Source organism: Xyrauchen texanus, chromosome 46 (genome assembly GCF_025860055.1).
Source record: "Xyrauchen texanus isolate HMW12.3.18 chromosome 46, RBS_HiC_50CHRs, whole genome shotgun sequence".
NCBI classification, from domain to species: domain Eukaryota; kingdom Metazoa; phylum Chordata; class Actinopteri; order Cypriniformes; family Catostomidae; genus Xyrauchen; species Xyrauchen texanus.
Genome location: NC_068321.1, coordinates 14,814,020 through 14,831,916, shown reverse-complemented (window position 1 = coordinate 14,831,916; position 17,897 = coordinate 14,814,020). Strand labels below are relative to the sequence as shown.

Below are 17,897 nucleotides of genomic sequence, written 5' to 3'. Positions count from 1 at the left end.
CTCATTATTACGGTTTAGTATTTCTCTGTAATGTAGAACAGTGTTAACAATGTTACTTATAACATTCTCAGCCCTGGAACCATTTTCTGATGCCCCCATATATATATATATATATATATATATATATATATATATATATATATATATATATATATATGTATATTTAAGTAATTAATTTAATAATGGCTACTAGTCGACTAGGAAAATCTTTGGTAATGGGGCAGCCCTAATTTAGATACACATGACCAAATTCTGATAAAACTAAAAGACATAGCAATTTCAAATTCAAATTAATTTAAAAATGGAAATAAAGAGGTAGCTTTGCTGTTTATTTTGCACAATACACATCTAACAAGTGTAAATCTGTATATGTGTCTGCATTGGTCTGATTTCATTTTAATTTGTATTATTATAAATTTTTTATTTCCATTCTCTTTTCTAAGTTCTTTGATTGTTTTTCTACATTATTTTTAGGCATTTTAAAGAACAAGATCACATATCCTCCTCCACTGACAGACAAAAACATGAAGAACCGCTTAAGGGAGAAACTTAGTGACTACAACCCACCCCAGATCCCTCGTAAGGGCTCATCGGGTGGGTTAAATGAAGCGGTTCGCTCAGGAACTGAGGCCAAGAGCACTGTCATCAAACCGCCGGCACTGAACGGGATCACTGTGGAACTGGGAACGAGCCCCGTCGCTTTAGTGGATGAAGACTTTGATTCAGAGTGAGTAAATAACATAGTTCGATTGGAGACTGATTCCCTATGTTACACTGATTAGTTTGATTTATATTGATTAATTTTGTGTCTCTTTATTATCCCCCTTTTTTTATTAGTGGAAGCAATGAAACTTCAATTTGACCTTGAATTGGAAGCTCATGAATTGGAAATAATTTATAGGACAAGTGACAACTCCAGTATTAATCCACAATATGGTCCTGCCCTGAAGAAAAAGTGACAGTTGTCCAGCTATTGTTTTTACTATTTATAAAGGTGTTAGTGTTACCCAAGAGGAGGCTACACAGAAGTTGAGCTGGACAAGGACAGAAAAGTTTTCTTCTGTAAGAATGTCACATTGGATGGACTTGGATGGCATAGTTGCCATCAAAATGTAATGGCTTCAAGTTTAGACTATCTTTTGGACAGAACAGTTGATCTGGAGCAACAGTGTGGTAAACAAAGACAGTAAATTTGCACCTGTGTAGTTCCCCTCGGACTTCATCATAACATTATGACTTTTGATATGTAAGTAGTGTTTATAATGCATTTTGTATTTTAGATGTTAATAGGGTTATTTGTTAATTGTAAATTAGGATTTAATGCCAAAATGAAATATTTATGTTTATGACTTTTGTTTACTGTGATATTTCTATAGCACTGTTTTGAGTGTTGATGTGTTTATATTGTTTTTATTTTTCAGAACTAGCATAGTTGTAGCTTTATTTGTAATATGTTTAGTCGGAAGTAGTTTGTTTACCACACTTGACCTGCTTGTCCAATTAAGATATTTTCTTGTTTTTCCCTTGAAAATTGAGCGGAATTATTAGTGTTGAGATGTCCATTGTTCACATTGTCAATCGGACTGGTGGATCAATTGTATTTGTTTTACAATGATTACCAATGGCAGTATTTTTATATATGTTTCAGCATACCTTAATGTCTTACTGCCAGTGCTGTACATAAAAAAGCAGTGGTTTTTTTACGTTTGCTCTGATCTAAATTACCAATAGAGACTCAAGATTCCAAAAGTGCCTGTCAACACAATACTGCTCTGCCAAACCTATTGTGTTAATAATATACGTGTACTCATTGACAAATTCAGGGACCCATTCTTTTGTTTATTGTAGTGCTAACTGTAAAAATCTAACTATGTGTAGCTGATGTCAGGCCAGTAACTATGTAAACTGTATAAACTAATAGAGATTAGAAGCATTTAGCATCAGTAGTCTGTTTGTATCCATGAAATACCTCCATTGCTTGTCAATACTCATAGATATTAGATACCAGAATGTAAAGATAAGGTATTTATATTCTTACTATCGGCACTGATAATACATTTGAACACTGTAAATAAACAAGTGTAAAATATTTAAAAGATCATTAGCATGTTGTAGCCCATTTTCTTATTTCCCATACAAAAATATTCATAGATGATGGTATTTACATGATATGAGTAAAATATTATTCATCGTTAAATGAATATTCTGTGTGAAATACATGTTAAGCTCAATCAACAACATTTGTGGCATAATGTTGATGACCAAATAAATTATAATCGTTTTGACTCGCCCCTCCTTTTCTTTAAAAAATTTTAAAAAATCGATGTTACAGTGAGGCACTTACAATTGAAGTAAATGGGGACAATTTTTGGAGAACTTAAAGGCAGAAATGTGAAGCTTATAATTTTATTAAAGCATTTACATTCATTCTTTGTTAAAACGTGTGTGTTATTTGAGCTATAAGTTGTTTTGCAATCTTTTTAATGTTTGTTGACATGTCGTGGCAACGAAGTTGAAAAATTGGCTATAACTTTACACAGGAATGGTTAGTTAGTGATTTTATCACACTAACGTCATGTTAACACATTGTTTATGTCTTGTGGCTATTCATTTGAAGCAGTATTTTAACGTTTATTAATTGGCCCCATTCACAAGTGCCTCACTGTAACCTAGATTTAGCTTTTTTAAAGAAAAGGAGGGATGAGTCAAAGTATTTTTTTCGTTGTAATAAAAAATATGCCACACATGCTGTCGATTGAGCTCAATGTGTTTGAACATTTAATATTTCTTTAAGACCAGCTGCAATCTTTGAGTTCCCAGGAACGTTCTGGGATCATAAGTTTGGTTCTCAATTATTTTTATTTTTTTTGGTTAGCCAGGAAAGTTTTTACTGGAGCAGACTGCAGAACGTCCCTTTGAGGCTATATTCTGCTATAATTTCTGCAACCCTGCCGTACACATGATAAAAACATGATATTATTATGGTATATGTCCAAAACGTGGTAGGCCTACTACTTGGTAGTCTGTTTATTTTTCCTTTCTTTTTTTGATAGTGTATATATGTAAAATACACATTCTATTTAAGCAAGAAAAGTTAATATGTGATAAAAAGAAATGTGCAATATAATGGTGTCACAAAACAGCATGCAACCATATTCAAAGTACGATTAAGTTTAGGGTCTATCAATGTATTGAACAGTCCTTGATCGCCATCTAGTGGACAGTAATAACAGGAATCGAGGTCAACTGCAGAAACCCCAAAACGAGTCAAAACATGACCGGGTACATAGTTGTCTCCAGGCACCTTGTGTATCTTCAAAATAAAACAAGACTGCTTCAATATTATAGTTAATAACACAATTTTTTTTTTTTTTTTTTACATTATATTTATATGACGTAAAACTTTTAAGCATGGATTTAGAGTTATGGGATTAATGTCCACCTCACTTGTTGAGACTAGGCCTATTGTTGAGCTTTTTCATTCTTTTAAATACGGCCAATGAAGATGTACATTTGGATTTGACTTTATACTTTAGAACAGTTTCTTGAGTGTACTTGTCCGACACTCAAGAGGAGTGTCAGTTATTGCCCCTTTAAGAGTATGTCGTTGTCATTGACGAAATTTCCTGCTGTGTGGAGTGACTCTTGCTGGATATCAACAACAGATTGAAACGGACCGCCAATGATGGTGTGCCGTTTACATTCAATTTGAATACACAATTCCACTGCAGATATCATTTTTACAGGTCTTGGAATTGCATTGATAGATCAATGTTTCGGTTCGGACTCGCGAAAAGCGGAATTACGGGTGATTCCTTGTTGAGCAGGTGATGGCGGAGAGAGGGGTGAAGCTCGAATATTCATGCCTTCCTGTTAATGAAACACTATCAAGAATTCCGTGCAAGGTGGGTAAAACTTTGTACCGTGTCCTTTTCCGACTGTTAATCCCGCCGCGGGCGGGGCGCGTGTTACAATGCATCAAGAAGCTTTTGTTACATTGTATCGAACATTGCTACTACGAATTAGAATCCTTAAACTAATTATACCGCACGAATAAGACAACCCTGCATAATTGCTGGTAGTTTGAGCAGATTTACAGCTGCTCGTTTGATATTGTTGTATGTTTATTTCACGGCATTGTAGTTGCTAATAGATTAGTGGCTTAATGTGACAACCACCCCAGCATAGCACAGCGCCAAGAACGAGGTAAGAAAACGGGTTTAAAATATTTGCAGGCATAGGCTACAAAAGCCGCAATTCTACAAGGTATTGCTAAGCCTGGCTATTGTTAGAGCAGGTTTGGGTGATAATAATATCGATCTCTAATTTGTTGGAGAGTGACGAGTGTCTTTTTTAGGTCCAGGCAACAATCGCGCATCTATTGGTGGTGCAATTGTGTCAAACATCGATGTTTTATTGATGAGATCCAGCGTGAACTATCGGTCGCTCCCAAGAATTCACGGCGAGATGGTGAAGCTGCAAAACGCTGGACCGCTTGGATATGAAACGTGTGTTGCTTGAATCGCAATACATCATGAAATATTAATAATAAAAAGGGTGCGCAAATCATTGCTAAGCGTGCTGGAGAAAATATGCTGCAGAGAGAATGACAAAATAGGGGCGTGCTGTTTTTGGAAAGAGTGTGGGAGAATAGAGATGCCTGATACAATGCCAGTGTAGGAGGATATAATGTAGAACAGTCCTGGGAATGGAGCACTGAGGAGCAGTTAGACCATTTTCACAGACTGTGATGACGCGTTTCCGCCTTATTTTGCAGTGTAAATCTCACACACCTTTTCATGTTATATATATATATATATATATATATATATATATATATATATATATATATATATATATATATATATATTTATATTGAATGTACATTTATAACATTATACTTTGTTATATTACCCTGGAATTAGTAAAAAAAAAAAAACGAATTACTACAGCTGTGAGTGGGTTCGATTATAGCTGCTGAGAGAGTGACATTTGGCATCTTCTCCCACCTGACTGTCTTAATCCATCGCTCTCTATTTTTGTCCTCTTCTGGAAAGTCATTCAAATGTAATATTGGATTTTTTCTTTCGGTCTTGGAGCAAATAGGTAAGTGTAAATAATATTTGCTGTGATCTCGCATTCACCGCTGTCGAAGTTTACCCGCAAACGTTTACTTCCGCGTTCCAAAACCCGGAGTGTGTAAACGGTCTAATAAGAGTCGTGGAGAATGAAAGGGGTGTCTTCCGGTGGCGTCAGTACTGAGAGAATTGTGGTAGTTTTGGTGTTTAACCGTGATGTAATGGGTATTAATATAGAAGTGAGTTATGTCATGAAAGTTGTTAATTGACATAGAATGGTGTTAAGAATAGAAATTAAATAGAATACAATGGTAGAATTTTCTGTGTGGGGATTTCTGTTTTCTTTTTATTGCAAGCTTAAGTTATGTAAATGTATCTTGTTGGGTAGAAAAATTCATGATTATATGTTATTCACTAATATTCAGGTATAATGTAATTTTCTGTGAGACAAAAGATCAAATATTGTAAGAGGACAGATATTCTTATCCTGCCACAATTATAGAAAATATCACCTCTCTAAAATATTAAATGATAATTTAGCGAACTTAACCCTTGTGGAGCCTTCAGGGAATTTCTGTGGTTTTTTTTTTGGTGGTTTTTTTTCCAATAATTTTGGCTGTGTTAATGCCAACGACACAAATGTTTGCCAAAGGTGTGTATTTTTTGGGAATTTTGATATTTATATATCAAATCATCTATAATCTATAATACACTATGTACACAAATAGTTACAATCAGAAGCTTAAGGACAAAATTGTCCCCATCAAAACCTATTAAAATGGCAATATTTGATCCCAGTGCCATTAAAGCATAAAATCATGAATTCTGTAATATTATGCTTTCGTTCCAGAGCCCAGGCTTCAAAATTCAAATTGTTTTATATTTTCCACCAGATGGCAGAATTTTTCTTATGTTTAGCCTATGGAGCAAATACATGCTTTTTTCCTATTTTCAGTTTGCTGTATTGTAGAGCACTGCAGGTCAACTGAATGAATGATGCAGCTAAAATTGTGTGGGTGTGTTGGTATGGATGTCAGAATGTATTTTGTATGTGTGTATTGAGAAATGTGTGTGTGTGTGTGTGTGTGTGTGTGTGTGTGTGTGTGTGTGTGTGCGTGTATTTATCTCTTTGTGGGGACCAAATGTCCCCATAAGGATAGTAAAACCCGAAATTTTTGACCTTGTGGGGACATTTTGTCGGTCCCCATGAGGAAAACCACTTATAAATCACACTAAATTATGTTTTTTGAAAATGTAAAAATGCAGAAAGTTTTCTGTGAGGGTTAGGTTTAGGGGTAGGGTTGGGTTTAGGGGATAGAATATAAAGTTTGTACAGTATAAAAACCATTATGTCTATGGAAAGTCCCCATAAAACATGGAAACACAACGTGTGTGTGTGTCTGTGTGTGTGTGTCTGTGTGTGTGTGTGTGAAAACAACAATGGCATTATGTAAACAAACGGGAATTTAAAGGGTTAAAATCCTGAAAATGAATGAATATTTGGTAGTTTGAATATTTGATCAGGATTGATGTTGGTTAAAAAATCTAAGTCAGTGAAAATGGAAAATTATTTTAATATATAATATTTTATGGCAGTTTTTTGACATGGACATTTTTGTCCTCTAAGATCCTTGAGTGTTTTTTGTTTCGTTTTGTTTTTTAAATCTGGCACTGCACAAAAAATAATAATGCATCAAAATCAATGTTGTTGCTAATCATAGACACATCCCAGAATGTGATAATCCCGAAAAATAAATAAATAAATCCCCTTAGCTTTTATATGGAAAATAATCTCTAAGGAGCTTTGAGTATTTATTGACGCACAAGGGTTAAGGAATATTCTGGGTTCAATACCAGTTAAGATCAATCAACAGCATTTGTGGCATAATATTGATTACAAAAAAAGTTAACACTATTCCCATGTTTATTTAAAAAAAAATTATAATACAATTTAGAATCTATGGTAGCGAATGGGGCCAGTGCATAAACGTTTAAATAAACTGCCTCTTTTCCACCATGGGAAAAGCATTCATAATTTCCACTTGAGCATGGTTCATTGTGGCACGATTATAAACCGTTCTCGGCCCGGAATTCTCAGCACTGTTAGCTAACCGTACTCAACCATGCTGGTGGAATGGCTTTAGTATGTGGCGACTTGTTTAATGTATCGTCATGGTTTTATTATGAACTAGTATTGTAGTCTACATTTATTTTTCTAATTGCCTTTTCCGTCAGTGAAGTAGATTACTAGCTCATTTAAACTCAAAAAACAAAAATATATTCTCATATACTATTTTCATATAATACTTAATTTATAATAAATATTTAGTCAATAAATATACTTTTTAGCTAGTCTGGGAACTAACATTTCTGCATACACATTCATGCTCTCATTCACACCTATGGGCAATTTACAGTCTCCAAATGGATATACTTGAAATATTGTGTATTTTATTGTTTATGGACTGCCCCCATTTACTTCAATTGTAAGTGCCTACAATTGTTTTGTTTTTTTATGTGACATTAAGTCAAAATTATTTTTGTGGTAATCGACATTTTCACAAATTCTGTTTATTGAGCATAAAAGTTTTGAAAACTGCAAAATGTAGCTACCAGGTGTGTTAGCTTTGCTGTTAAAAACTATAGCTCTTAGAAATTGTTTCCATGCCTAATCTTTGAACTTTTGGATGCTAATTACTGGAAGAACTCCACACAGAAAAGTGTGTCTGGATCACCTGTTAGGTAAATATGATTCAATGAGGAGAGGGAAAGTTATGCTCCACCCTAAACAAACACCCAAAATACTTGCTTAACTGCTTATGGCAAGTATGCTGATTTATTTCCCAACATGCAATTATGTTATCAAAAAGGCATCAATGTGTGTAGAAGTTCTTTCAAAAACACATGACTCTTAGAGATATTGTATAAATTATTAATGGAATATATCTGGCTGTCAGTGGTGATCCTTGGTCCCATGGCCAGATCTAGGGTGGGCTTTGCCCCACAAGCGAAAGTGAAGCAAAGTGTCAAATTGTATCTAGAGGTTGACAGATATATTGGTTTTACCGATTAATCTGTGATAATAGTTGCTTTTTGGAACAATCTTTTATTGGAAAAAATCAACACCGATAGTTGCTGATTATTATTATTATTTTTTTTTTTTTGTATTATTATTATTTATCCATTAATTTGGTGAATATTTAAGAAAATGTTTTAACATAAATCAATTGGTTAACTGCATTTTTCACCACCTTGGATATCGTGTCTGCAAAATCCAATATTTGTTGACCTCTAATTGTACCGTCATGGCCCCTACTCTAACGAAATATGCTGGAATTGAAGACGCGCATATTTTCTTACACTATGAAACCTAGTGGATGTTCAATTTTTACTATAGGCTTGATTTACTGTCACTTTGCACAAGCAAAAAAAAAAGTTTTCTTTTGAAAGTGTATATAGCAAGATGACATGATTAGATTTCATTTTTAACACACTCAAATCATGTTCTGTAAAACATCATTGTGATTGTTATTAAACATCGTAAATCTGACAAATCTGGACAAGAGTGATAAATACCATCTGTTCGAGACCTTTTCCTTTGCCTTGTGAAAAATCCTGCCAACTAACTCCATAAAACGCCTGCTTTTTGTCAAGTCCCTTTCCAATTCACAGGATGCCAAGTTCAGGTCTTTTAAGAGAAAGAAGGTTTGGCGCTAAAACCTCAGTTCTGTCAATTATCATGTACAGCATGTTGTGCGTGCTCAGGAGGTGAAATGAGAACTCTGTTGGAGGTTTTGAGTGTCTAGGCACACATACGTTTGCTTTGTTCCCAGGCCTGCTTTGTTTGCTGTAAGGTCAACTAACTGCAGGGAATGCAGAGTTTGGAACATCAACAACCATTCTTTGTACCCCACTGTGCGTCTTGGGTTTCTAGAGAGGTTTTGAAGGTTTTTCAAACATATAATCCAGTCACATGTTGCAAAGCTGTGTATGTGTTTTAGTCCCACATTTGCAGAAATGTTATCCCAAGAAAGAGCACAATATTTTATCACTGGCATGTTCACATGATAAATTGTGTAACAGTTTGAGCACACTTAATACAGCACCACCACACAAAAAAAACAACAGTGGAAAATATTTTTTGTAATTAAGTTTGGGGGGGTCTCTTCCCCTGACGCACATACTGTACAGAGCAGGGTGCTGGACCGTTCTCACACTTGTCTGACATTAGCTGATCTCTCTGCGATTGTAGCAAGTTCTCACAGTGTGTTCCAGCAGCTCAGCAATGCCATTACAGTTCAAAGACCTCAGTACCCAGTACAGATAGACTATAAATGTGCAAGCATGTGCTTGTAAATTGCACATTATTCATAATCAAACTCCTTTCGCTAAGAATGGCTGACTTTGTTGTACTCTGTCAATAGATTTCACTTGCAAGATGACAATATATCACAAGAAGTATATTTTTGTATTCTTTATGGGTGTAAATGGATCCTGTACCCAAAAATTACATAATTGCCTGATTGCAGTTATTTGTTCTGATTGTGATTATCTGAAATAACCACAATTATTATACGCTTTAAATTCCAATCGCGTTATCTCAGAAAATGTGCGATTCATTTATAACCAGGATTGTGTATTCAAACCCTGGGTTAGGCTTTATTACCCCGTAATTCTACGTAAATGTTTTTGGCCACTACAGGTTACCGTGCAATATTAATGACACACTTTGGCACAGAAGTAGAGAATTTTTTAGGTTTGAAACAAGGATATATGTGGCAGCGGGGGCATGGTCAAGCGCCCGTCCGGGAGAGGAAAGCGGTAAGGGCGCTTACACCTGAGCTAAATTATGCCTAACACCTGTCTCTAATTCCAGTGAGCACGAGAAGAGCGGCATAAAAGCAGACACTGAGCCTCCAGTCGAGAGAGACGACAAGCCAACTCAGTGCGCTTGTATTACGTTGTAAAGAAAGAGAATAAAAGCTTACCTTGTGCTGAACACCTGTTTCCTGTCCTCCTTCCTGTGGGAAGCGTTACACTGGTGCTGAAACCCGGGACTTGTTCATCCAAGTATGGAGATGGGTCGCCCCATAGAGTCCTCCAAGCTGACGGAGGTCCTCCAGTCCCTCGCGACACTACACCAGAGCCACCAACAATCCCTGCTTGAGCTCCGGCAGGACCAGGATCGCCGGTTTTTTGAGATCATGCGGGCTCAGGCAGTGGACCGGCACGCCATCCGGAGCCTCCTCAGCCAGGAGGCCGCGCCGGCCACAGCCGCGACCCCGGACACCCGCTCCACGCTGCCCCCGCCCACGTTACAGAAGATGGGGGTAGCAGACGATCCTGAGGCCTTTCTGGATTTGTTTGAGCGAACGGCAGAAATCTGGGGCTGGCCGCATGAACAATGGGCAGCCCGCCTAGTTCCTCTCCTGTCCGGGAAGCTCAACTCGCGGCTCAACAACTGCCGGCAACTAACCTCCTGGCCTATACAGACCTAAAAAGAGCCATTTTGCAACGGGTCAGTCGGAGCCCGGAAGAGAATCGTCAGCTCTTCCGGGGCATGAAGTTGGAAAAGTCCGGTCGCCCGTTCGCATTTGCCCAACGGCTCCGGGACGCCTGTCGGAGGTGGCTGCTCGCGGGGGACCGCGACGTCGAGGGTGTTATCGATCAGGTGGTACTGGAGCAATTTAGTCAACGGCTGCCCCGGAAAATGGCGGAGTGGGTCCAGTGCCACCGCCCGGCGTCGCTGGAGGAAGCCGTTCGTCTCGCAGAGGACCATCTGGCAGCGATCCCGAGGGCGGACGAGCCCTCTTCTTCGTCTCTCTCTCTCTCTCTCTCCCCTTCCCTTGTGTCTGCCCCTGCCCTCGCCCCCTCCCCTTTGGTCTCTTCTTCTGTTCTCTCCCCAGGGCCCGTTCCTGCCCCGCGCAGGCGTGGAGGGTTCCAGAGACCAGCTTCCCGGCCTTGGGAGAATGTACCCTCCCACTCCCCGTCTTTCAGCCGCTCTCCCCCTTAGGTGGGGGCGCCCGCCAGCACAAGTGCGGCCGCAACACCTGGGACGGCCTGTTGGAGGTGCGGAGACCCGGACCACTTCCGGGATCAGTGTCCGCTGATGGAGGTGGGGATGGTGGTGCGGGTCTCCGACGTCCCGCAGGCTGCCCCCTATCGGGCTGGAGCATACCGGATTCCGGTAAGGATCGGGGGGGTATTTACCAAGCTTTGCTGGATACCGGCTGCAATCAGACCACCATCCACCAACGCTTGGTTCAACCCGGGGCTTTGGGATTAGCTAAACTGGTGAGGGTGAGGTGTGTGCATGGGGATGTTCACAAGTATCCCATGGTGACTTTGGTGATTAAATTCAGGGAAAAAAACCATAGTGTGGAGGCAGCGGTTAGTCCCCGCCTCATCCGCTAATCTTGGGTACCGATTGGCCGAATTTTAAAGATATTTTAGAGGGTATTTGTGCGGATGGGTCCTGCATAAAGAGGTGTGCGTGCGATGCTTTGGCAGGGGAGGCGGAGCCGGGGCCGTCCTCGGCTGCTCGGAATGATGAGGGAAGGGGCGAGGTGGCCGCCCCTCCTCTCAGGGAATTCCTGAGAGGTCCCTGAGGGGGACTTCCCTCTAGAGCAGTCGCGGGACAAAACCCTTAAACATGCTCTTGACCAAGTGAGAGTAATTGATGGTCAACAGCTCCGGCCGGGCATCGCCATTTCATACCCATATTTTGCCATGATTAGAGATCGGTTATATAGAGTGACGCAGGACGCTCAAACAAAGGAGGAAGTAACGCAATTATTGATTCCACGGAGCCGCCGGGAAATGGTTTTCCAGGCGGCTCACTATAATCCTATGGCCGGTCACCTAGGGGAACGGAAAACACTTCTCCGTCTAATAGCCCGTTTCTATTGGCCGGGCATTGGCGGTGACGTCCGCAGGTGGTGTGCGGCGTGCCGTGAATGTCAGCTGGTAAACCCACCGGCCACCCCAAAACGCCATTGCGCCCTCTACCATTAATCGAGGTCCCCTTCGAAAGAATTGGTATGGACCTCGTCGGGCCATTAGAACGGTCAGCACGCGGACATCGCTTCGTGTTAGTCCTAGTGGATTACGCGACACGATATCCAGAAGCAGTGCCTTTGAGCAACATCTCCGCACGTAGTGTTGCGGGGGCACTCTTCAAGATAATCTCCCGGGTGGGGATTCCGAAAGAAATCCTCACCGATCAAGGCACGACTTTTATGTCACGAACACTTCGCGAACTTTACGAGCTCTTGGGCATTAAATCGATTCGCACTAGCGTTTACCATCCGCAGACTGATGGCCTAGTGGAACGATTTAATAAAACGCTCAAGAACATGATTCAGTAAATTGCGTACACGATGACGCTAGAAATTGGGATAAGTGGCTAGACCCCTGTTGTTTGCAGTACGAGAGGTCCCACAAGCCTCCACAGGGTTCTCCCCGTTTGAGCTGCTGTACGGGCGACGCCCCCGCGGTGTCCTTGACGTCATCCGCGAAGAGTGGGAGGAGGGACCTTCTAATAGCAAAAATGAAATTCAGTTCGTTCTCGATCTTAGAGCAAAACTCCACACACTGGGGCGATTAACACAGGAGAATTTGCTCCAAGCTCAAGAACGCCAACGCCGGATGTATGACAGGGGTGCTCGGCTACGGGAATTTGCACCGGGGGATAATGTACTCGTATTACTCCCAACATTGAGCTCTAAATTACTCGCCAAGTGGCAAGGACCCTTTGAGATCACACGACGAGTAGGGGCTCTCGATTATGAAGTTAAACGTACCGATAGAGGGGGAGCACGTCAAATTTATCACCTCAACCTCCTGAAATTATGGAGGGAGGAGGCGGCCTCTGTGACGTTGGCCACGGTAGTTCCGGAGAGGGCGGAGCTTGGACTGGAGGTAAACAAAAACTACAATCTTAACACTCCGGTTACTTGTGGAGACCAACTCTCACCGCGGCAACTCACAGAGGTTTCCAAATTACAAAAGGAATTTGTGGATGTGTTTTCCCCTCTACCGGGCCGTACAAACATCATACAGCACCACATCGAGACCGAGCCGGGCGCGGTGGTGCGTTGCCGCCCCTATCGCTTACCCGAACATAAAAAGAAAATAGTACGGGAGGAATTAGATGCAATGCTTGATATGGGCGTAATAGAGGAATCCCACAGTGATTGGTCCAGCCCGGTTGTTCTTGTTCCCAAGAGTGATGGGTCTGTTCGATTCTGTGTGGATTACAGAAAAGTCAACGCGGTGTCTAAATTTGACGCGTACCCAATGCCCCATGTTGATGAACTGCTCGATCGGTTAGGTACTGCTCGATTTTATTCGACCTTGGATTTAACAAAGGGTTATTGGCAGATCCCCTTGACACCAATGTCCCGTGAGAAAACAGCCTTCACTACGCCATTTGGATTACACCAATTTGTGACGCTTCCTTTCGGTTTGTTTGGGGCTCCGGCCACGTTTCAGCGACTCATGGATCGGATCCTCAGACCTCACACCGCGTACGCCGCTGCCTATTTAGATGATATTATCATTTATAGCAATGATTGGCAGCAGCACATGCAACATCTGAGGGCCGTCCTGAGATCGCTGCGGTGGGCGGGGCTCACAGCAAACCCTAAGTGCGCGATTGGGCGTCTGGAGGTACGGTATCTGGGGTTCCACTTGGGTCATGGCCAGGTGCGTCCCCAAATTGATAAGACCGCGGCGATTGCGACTTGCCCTAGACCTAAGACCAAAAAGGGGGTGAGGCAGTTCCTGGGGCTGGCTGGCTATTATAGAAGGTTTGTGCCTAATTATTCGGACGTCACCAGCCCGCTGACTGACCTCACTAAAAAGGGGGCTCCAGATCCGGTCCAATGGTCAGAGCAGTGCCAACAGGCGTTTATGCAGATTAAAGCCGCACTTTGTGGGGTTCCGCTTCTTCATGCACCTGATTTCTCTCTCCCTTTTATTTTGCAGACGGACGCTTCAGACAGAGGGCTGGGGGCCGTACTCTCGCAGGTGGTGGAGGGGGAGGAGTGCCCAGTGCTGTACATTAGCCGGAAGCTCTCTTTGAGGGAGACTAAGTACAGCACCGTGGAGAAGGAGTGTTTGGCCATCAAGTGGGCGGTCCTCACCCTCTGGTATTACCTGCTGGGGCGGGCCTTCACCCTCTGCTCGGATCACGCCCCACTCCAGTGGCTCCACCGCATGAAAGATACTAACGCCCGGATCACCCGTTGGTATCTGGCTCTCCAGCCCTTTAAATTCAAGGTGGTCCACAGACCGGGGGTGCAGATGGCTGTCGCCGACTTTCTCTCCAGAAATGGGGGGGGGAGTGGTAGGCAGGCCGGATGGTGTCCCGGCCTGAGTCGGGCGGTGGGGGTATGTGGCAGCGGGGGCGTGGTCAAGCGCCCGTCCGGGAGAGGAAAGCGGTAAGGGCGCTTACACCTGAGCTAAATTATGCCTAACACCTGTCTCTAATTCCAGTGAGCACAAGGAGAGCGGCATAAAAGCAGACACAGAGCCTCCAGTCGAGAGAGACGACAAGCCAACTCAGTGCGCTTGTATTACGTTGTAAAGAAAGAGAATAAAAGCTTACCTTGTGCTGAACACCTGTTTCCTGTCCTCCTTCCTGTGGGAAGCGTTACAATATATAAAAAATATGCCTATTAAAAAAATATCAACAACACAAAAAAAAACGTCATCCCTGCATGCAAATCATAACTCAAGGGTTTCACCGGACCACCTTGCAGTGTTGCATGGAAGTTAGGAATTTAACACAAACATATTACTATTGCATGATAATATTCTAATATACAAATTTCTTATAACAATCTATTCCTTTTATTGCTGTTAGTTAAAATTAAAATTGTTAATCACGATTAATTGCATAATGTTTGATGGCAAAATTAATTTGGTAAAATGTGATATATATATGTGAAATTCTTTAATATAATTTTACAAACACAGTATAATGATAGAAATTCACAAAAATAGCAATAATTCAAGTAACATTAAATGTTTCTAGGAAGTCTAAGTGGAAGCTTGACTAATTGAAAGAACTAGTCTCCCCATAGGTTGCATTGTCATTGCAGTGGGCATTAAATCTCTTAATCTATCTCACAATATTAATCTGCCAGTAGACTGGCTATCCGCTTTCCTACAGCAATCGTGAAGCTGCTTTTGTGAATCATGTCAGAGCTTCAACGCCAGCATCAAGCGCCGCTTTGAACTCCACATGAAAAGCACCTGCAGACAAAAATGTCTCATTCTTCATTTTGATGATTAGTTAAGAATTTACATGCTTCTATGGTAATTAAAATGTGGTTTACATTGACTGAAAATACTTGATTTCTATCACAAGTCCCATCTGTGCTGTATTGTAGATCAAATAGCTTTAAGAGCTCCTTTCTCCATCATTTTATCACTGAAACGGAAGCACTGGTGTGTGTGTGTGTGTGTGTGTGTGTGTGTGTGTGTGTGTGTGTGTGTGTGTGTGTGTGTGTGTGTTTGTGTGGCACACACATTACAAAGGTTTCACCCTTCCAACCAGTGTTTATTATGGTATATTAATGGTAAATGCGTTAAAAGCGAATAGGAAGAATTTACGCATTAAACTTTTTTAAATGAATCCCATGCATTAATTCTGACATCTCTTTACTATAATATTCAAGTTGGCTTGTTTCCAAAAACCAACAGTATGGAAAGTGGACGAAATATTTAATTTGTTTAAATTGTACTATTCATATAATTTTACCTTGTACAATATTTGTTAACAAATATTTGCTTTTAAGAAATAATAAATTTCTTATCTCACATTTCATAATCATGACTAATAATGGTACTATCCATATTCAGCATGCGCAACCAAGATATGAAAAGATGTTTTAAAAAAACAGAACTCTGTTGTAACCGAGATAACAGAAGCTGTGGCCTCAACAATGGTCTTCTTACAGTCAGTGCTTGGCTTAATGATGTTTATCAAGACATATTATGCAGTTGTAATACTTCTTCATCACTGCAAAATGTAATGTCTACACCATGATTTAATAGCATCTCTTGTCCTCACAGGGTTGCCACCCGCCATGTTAAGATAAAGACACAGATCTCTGTGTTGAACATGTTAAAGCGATTGGATAAGATAAGGTTCAGAGGACCCAAGCGAGATGAGTTCCTGGACCTTGCTGAGTCCCCCAACGCATCTGACAGCGAATGTAATGATGACGTCCCAGTAAAACAGCGGACCTCCATCAAAGACACGGAGGAGCTGCGAGACCCTGTAAGTGGTGTTCCTTCATCTCTGAGAAAATCGTTTAGAAAGAAAATATGTCAGAAAGAGCTAAGCTTTTTTTTTTTTTAAGTAGTGCTGTTTTCTTTGTAGTTCATGTCTAAAATGCTAATATGATCATGGAAGGGCCATTTTGAAATAATGTTGTCCTCTCTTTCTACTTTTTCTTAACACCAGTTTTAGAAAACCATTAATGATACATTACTTTGGTTGTCTTCAACTCCATTGTGAAGCTGTATTATTGCCAATTCAGATTTCTTAAAGGATTATTCCAGGTTAAACACAAGTTAAGTTGAATTCAGGAACTCCATTTATAAAAACAAAAATAAACTGTTTGACACTGTGTTTAACCATATGTGGTGCAATAAAGCGACAAATAATAAAAGTCTTCCATGTAAATCTTGAGTTTTTGCCAGTATGAGTGACAGGACATTTTGTCCATTGCTTAGTTACTATTTATTTGGTGGGGTTCTGGGTAGCACCACCTACAGATAAATCTTATTGATTCACAATCCTGCTTCACATAACTGTACATTAAACATCAGATATCTTATGATCAGTTGTGATTGTGCTGCATCATGCAGCAGTTTCACTTTCATTGAGGACAGACAAATTCCTTGTCGCTGAAAACTTGTCGCATCATGCCTGGTTAGGGCACAGTGTGACATAAATGCCATAACAACCATTGTCTATTTATCCTACTGTATATGCAACCAATAAATGCGGACCTGTCACCACAAGTTGAGGAACGGGTAGAAATGTACTTTGGTGAATGTATTTAACCCTGGAATATTCCTTTAATAAGTTTTATGAAGACTGTGAAAAAAAATATTCTGTCTATAATGAACTCTTCCTGTTGTTGTAGCCGAAATGGCCCTCTGTTGTCCACATAAACTTTTTCTAGGGGGAAAGCTATAGCTATCTAAAAAAAATCTCCAAAGACTTATTTTTTCTAAAGCTGCAGTGGCTTTTTCTGTCACTGTACATTCCTGGAGGGCACTATGTTCAGCATTGACCTTTGTATAATGTTTTAGATGAACGTTAAAGGAATAGTTCACCTAAAAATTATTTTTGATAAATGAAATTATTTACACACCCTCATGACGTTCACATAAGGCTTTCTTCCATGAAACACAAAAGGTGAAGAATATCTTGGCTGTGGATTTCCACATAATAAAAGTAAACACAGTTTATCCAATTAAAAATGGCTTTCTCTGAATTCCAGGTTTTAATATTTAATGAAAATTTAAAACTCTAATTAAAGTAGTTCATAGAATTTTAATGTAATGAAAACAGAACAGTTACTTTTCAATATACCATTGAATTATTTATTTTTAAATGAAGTACAGGTGGGCTCGAGTACTCTGGAACTTGGACGTGGCTGCAATGATCGATCATGAAAACGAGGATCGATAGTGATCACGCATGATGTGACTTTGTCACTGAATTTCGAATTAAGTGAAATTACCTGACAACTAAACATAAATGTGGCAAAGAGGGAGCTTATTTTCAATTTTGAG

General features: G+C 40.4%; 2 protein-coding genes across 5 annotated transcripts in view; both read left to right on the top strand.

The window, feature by feature from the left end:
* The window catches only part of celsr1b (cadherin EGF LAG seven-pass G-type receptor 1b), an 87,356-nt gene extending 85,280 nt beyond the window's left edge, over positions 1-2,076 (top strand). Inside the window, exons 34-35 of the mRNA XM_052119418.1 lie at positions 475-727; positions 838-2,076. Coding sequence (XP_051975378.1) covers positions 475-727; positions 838-862 — 278 coding nt within the window. The 3' untranslated portion in view covers positions 863-2,076. The remainder of the gene's footprint in view (positions 1-474; positions 728-837) is intronic.
* A 1,412-nt stretch (positions 2,077-3,488) lies between these two features.
* Positions 3,489-17,897, top strand: part of gramd4b (GRAM domain containing 4b) — a 58,291-nt gene continuing 43,882 nt past the window's right edge. Inside the window, exons 1-2 of one of the 4 annotated variants that reach the window (XM_052119420.1) lie at positions 3,489-3,905; positions 16,161-16,368. In XM_052119420.1, coding sequence (XP_051975380.1) covers positions 3,877-3,905; positions 16,161-16,368 — 237 coding nt within the window. In that variant the 5' untranslated portion in view covers positions 3,489-3,876. Of the gene's footprint in view, positions 3,906-3,991; positions 4,207-4,945; positions 5,107-16,160; positions 16,369-17,897 lie in introns of those variants that run through there. The other 3 variants (XM_052119419.1, XM_052119422.1, XM_052119421.1) reach the window with 3 other exon arrangements.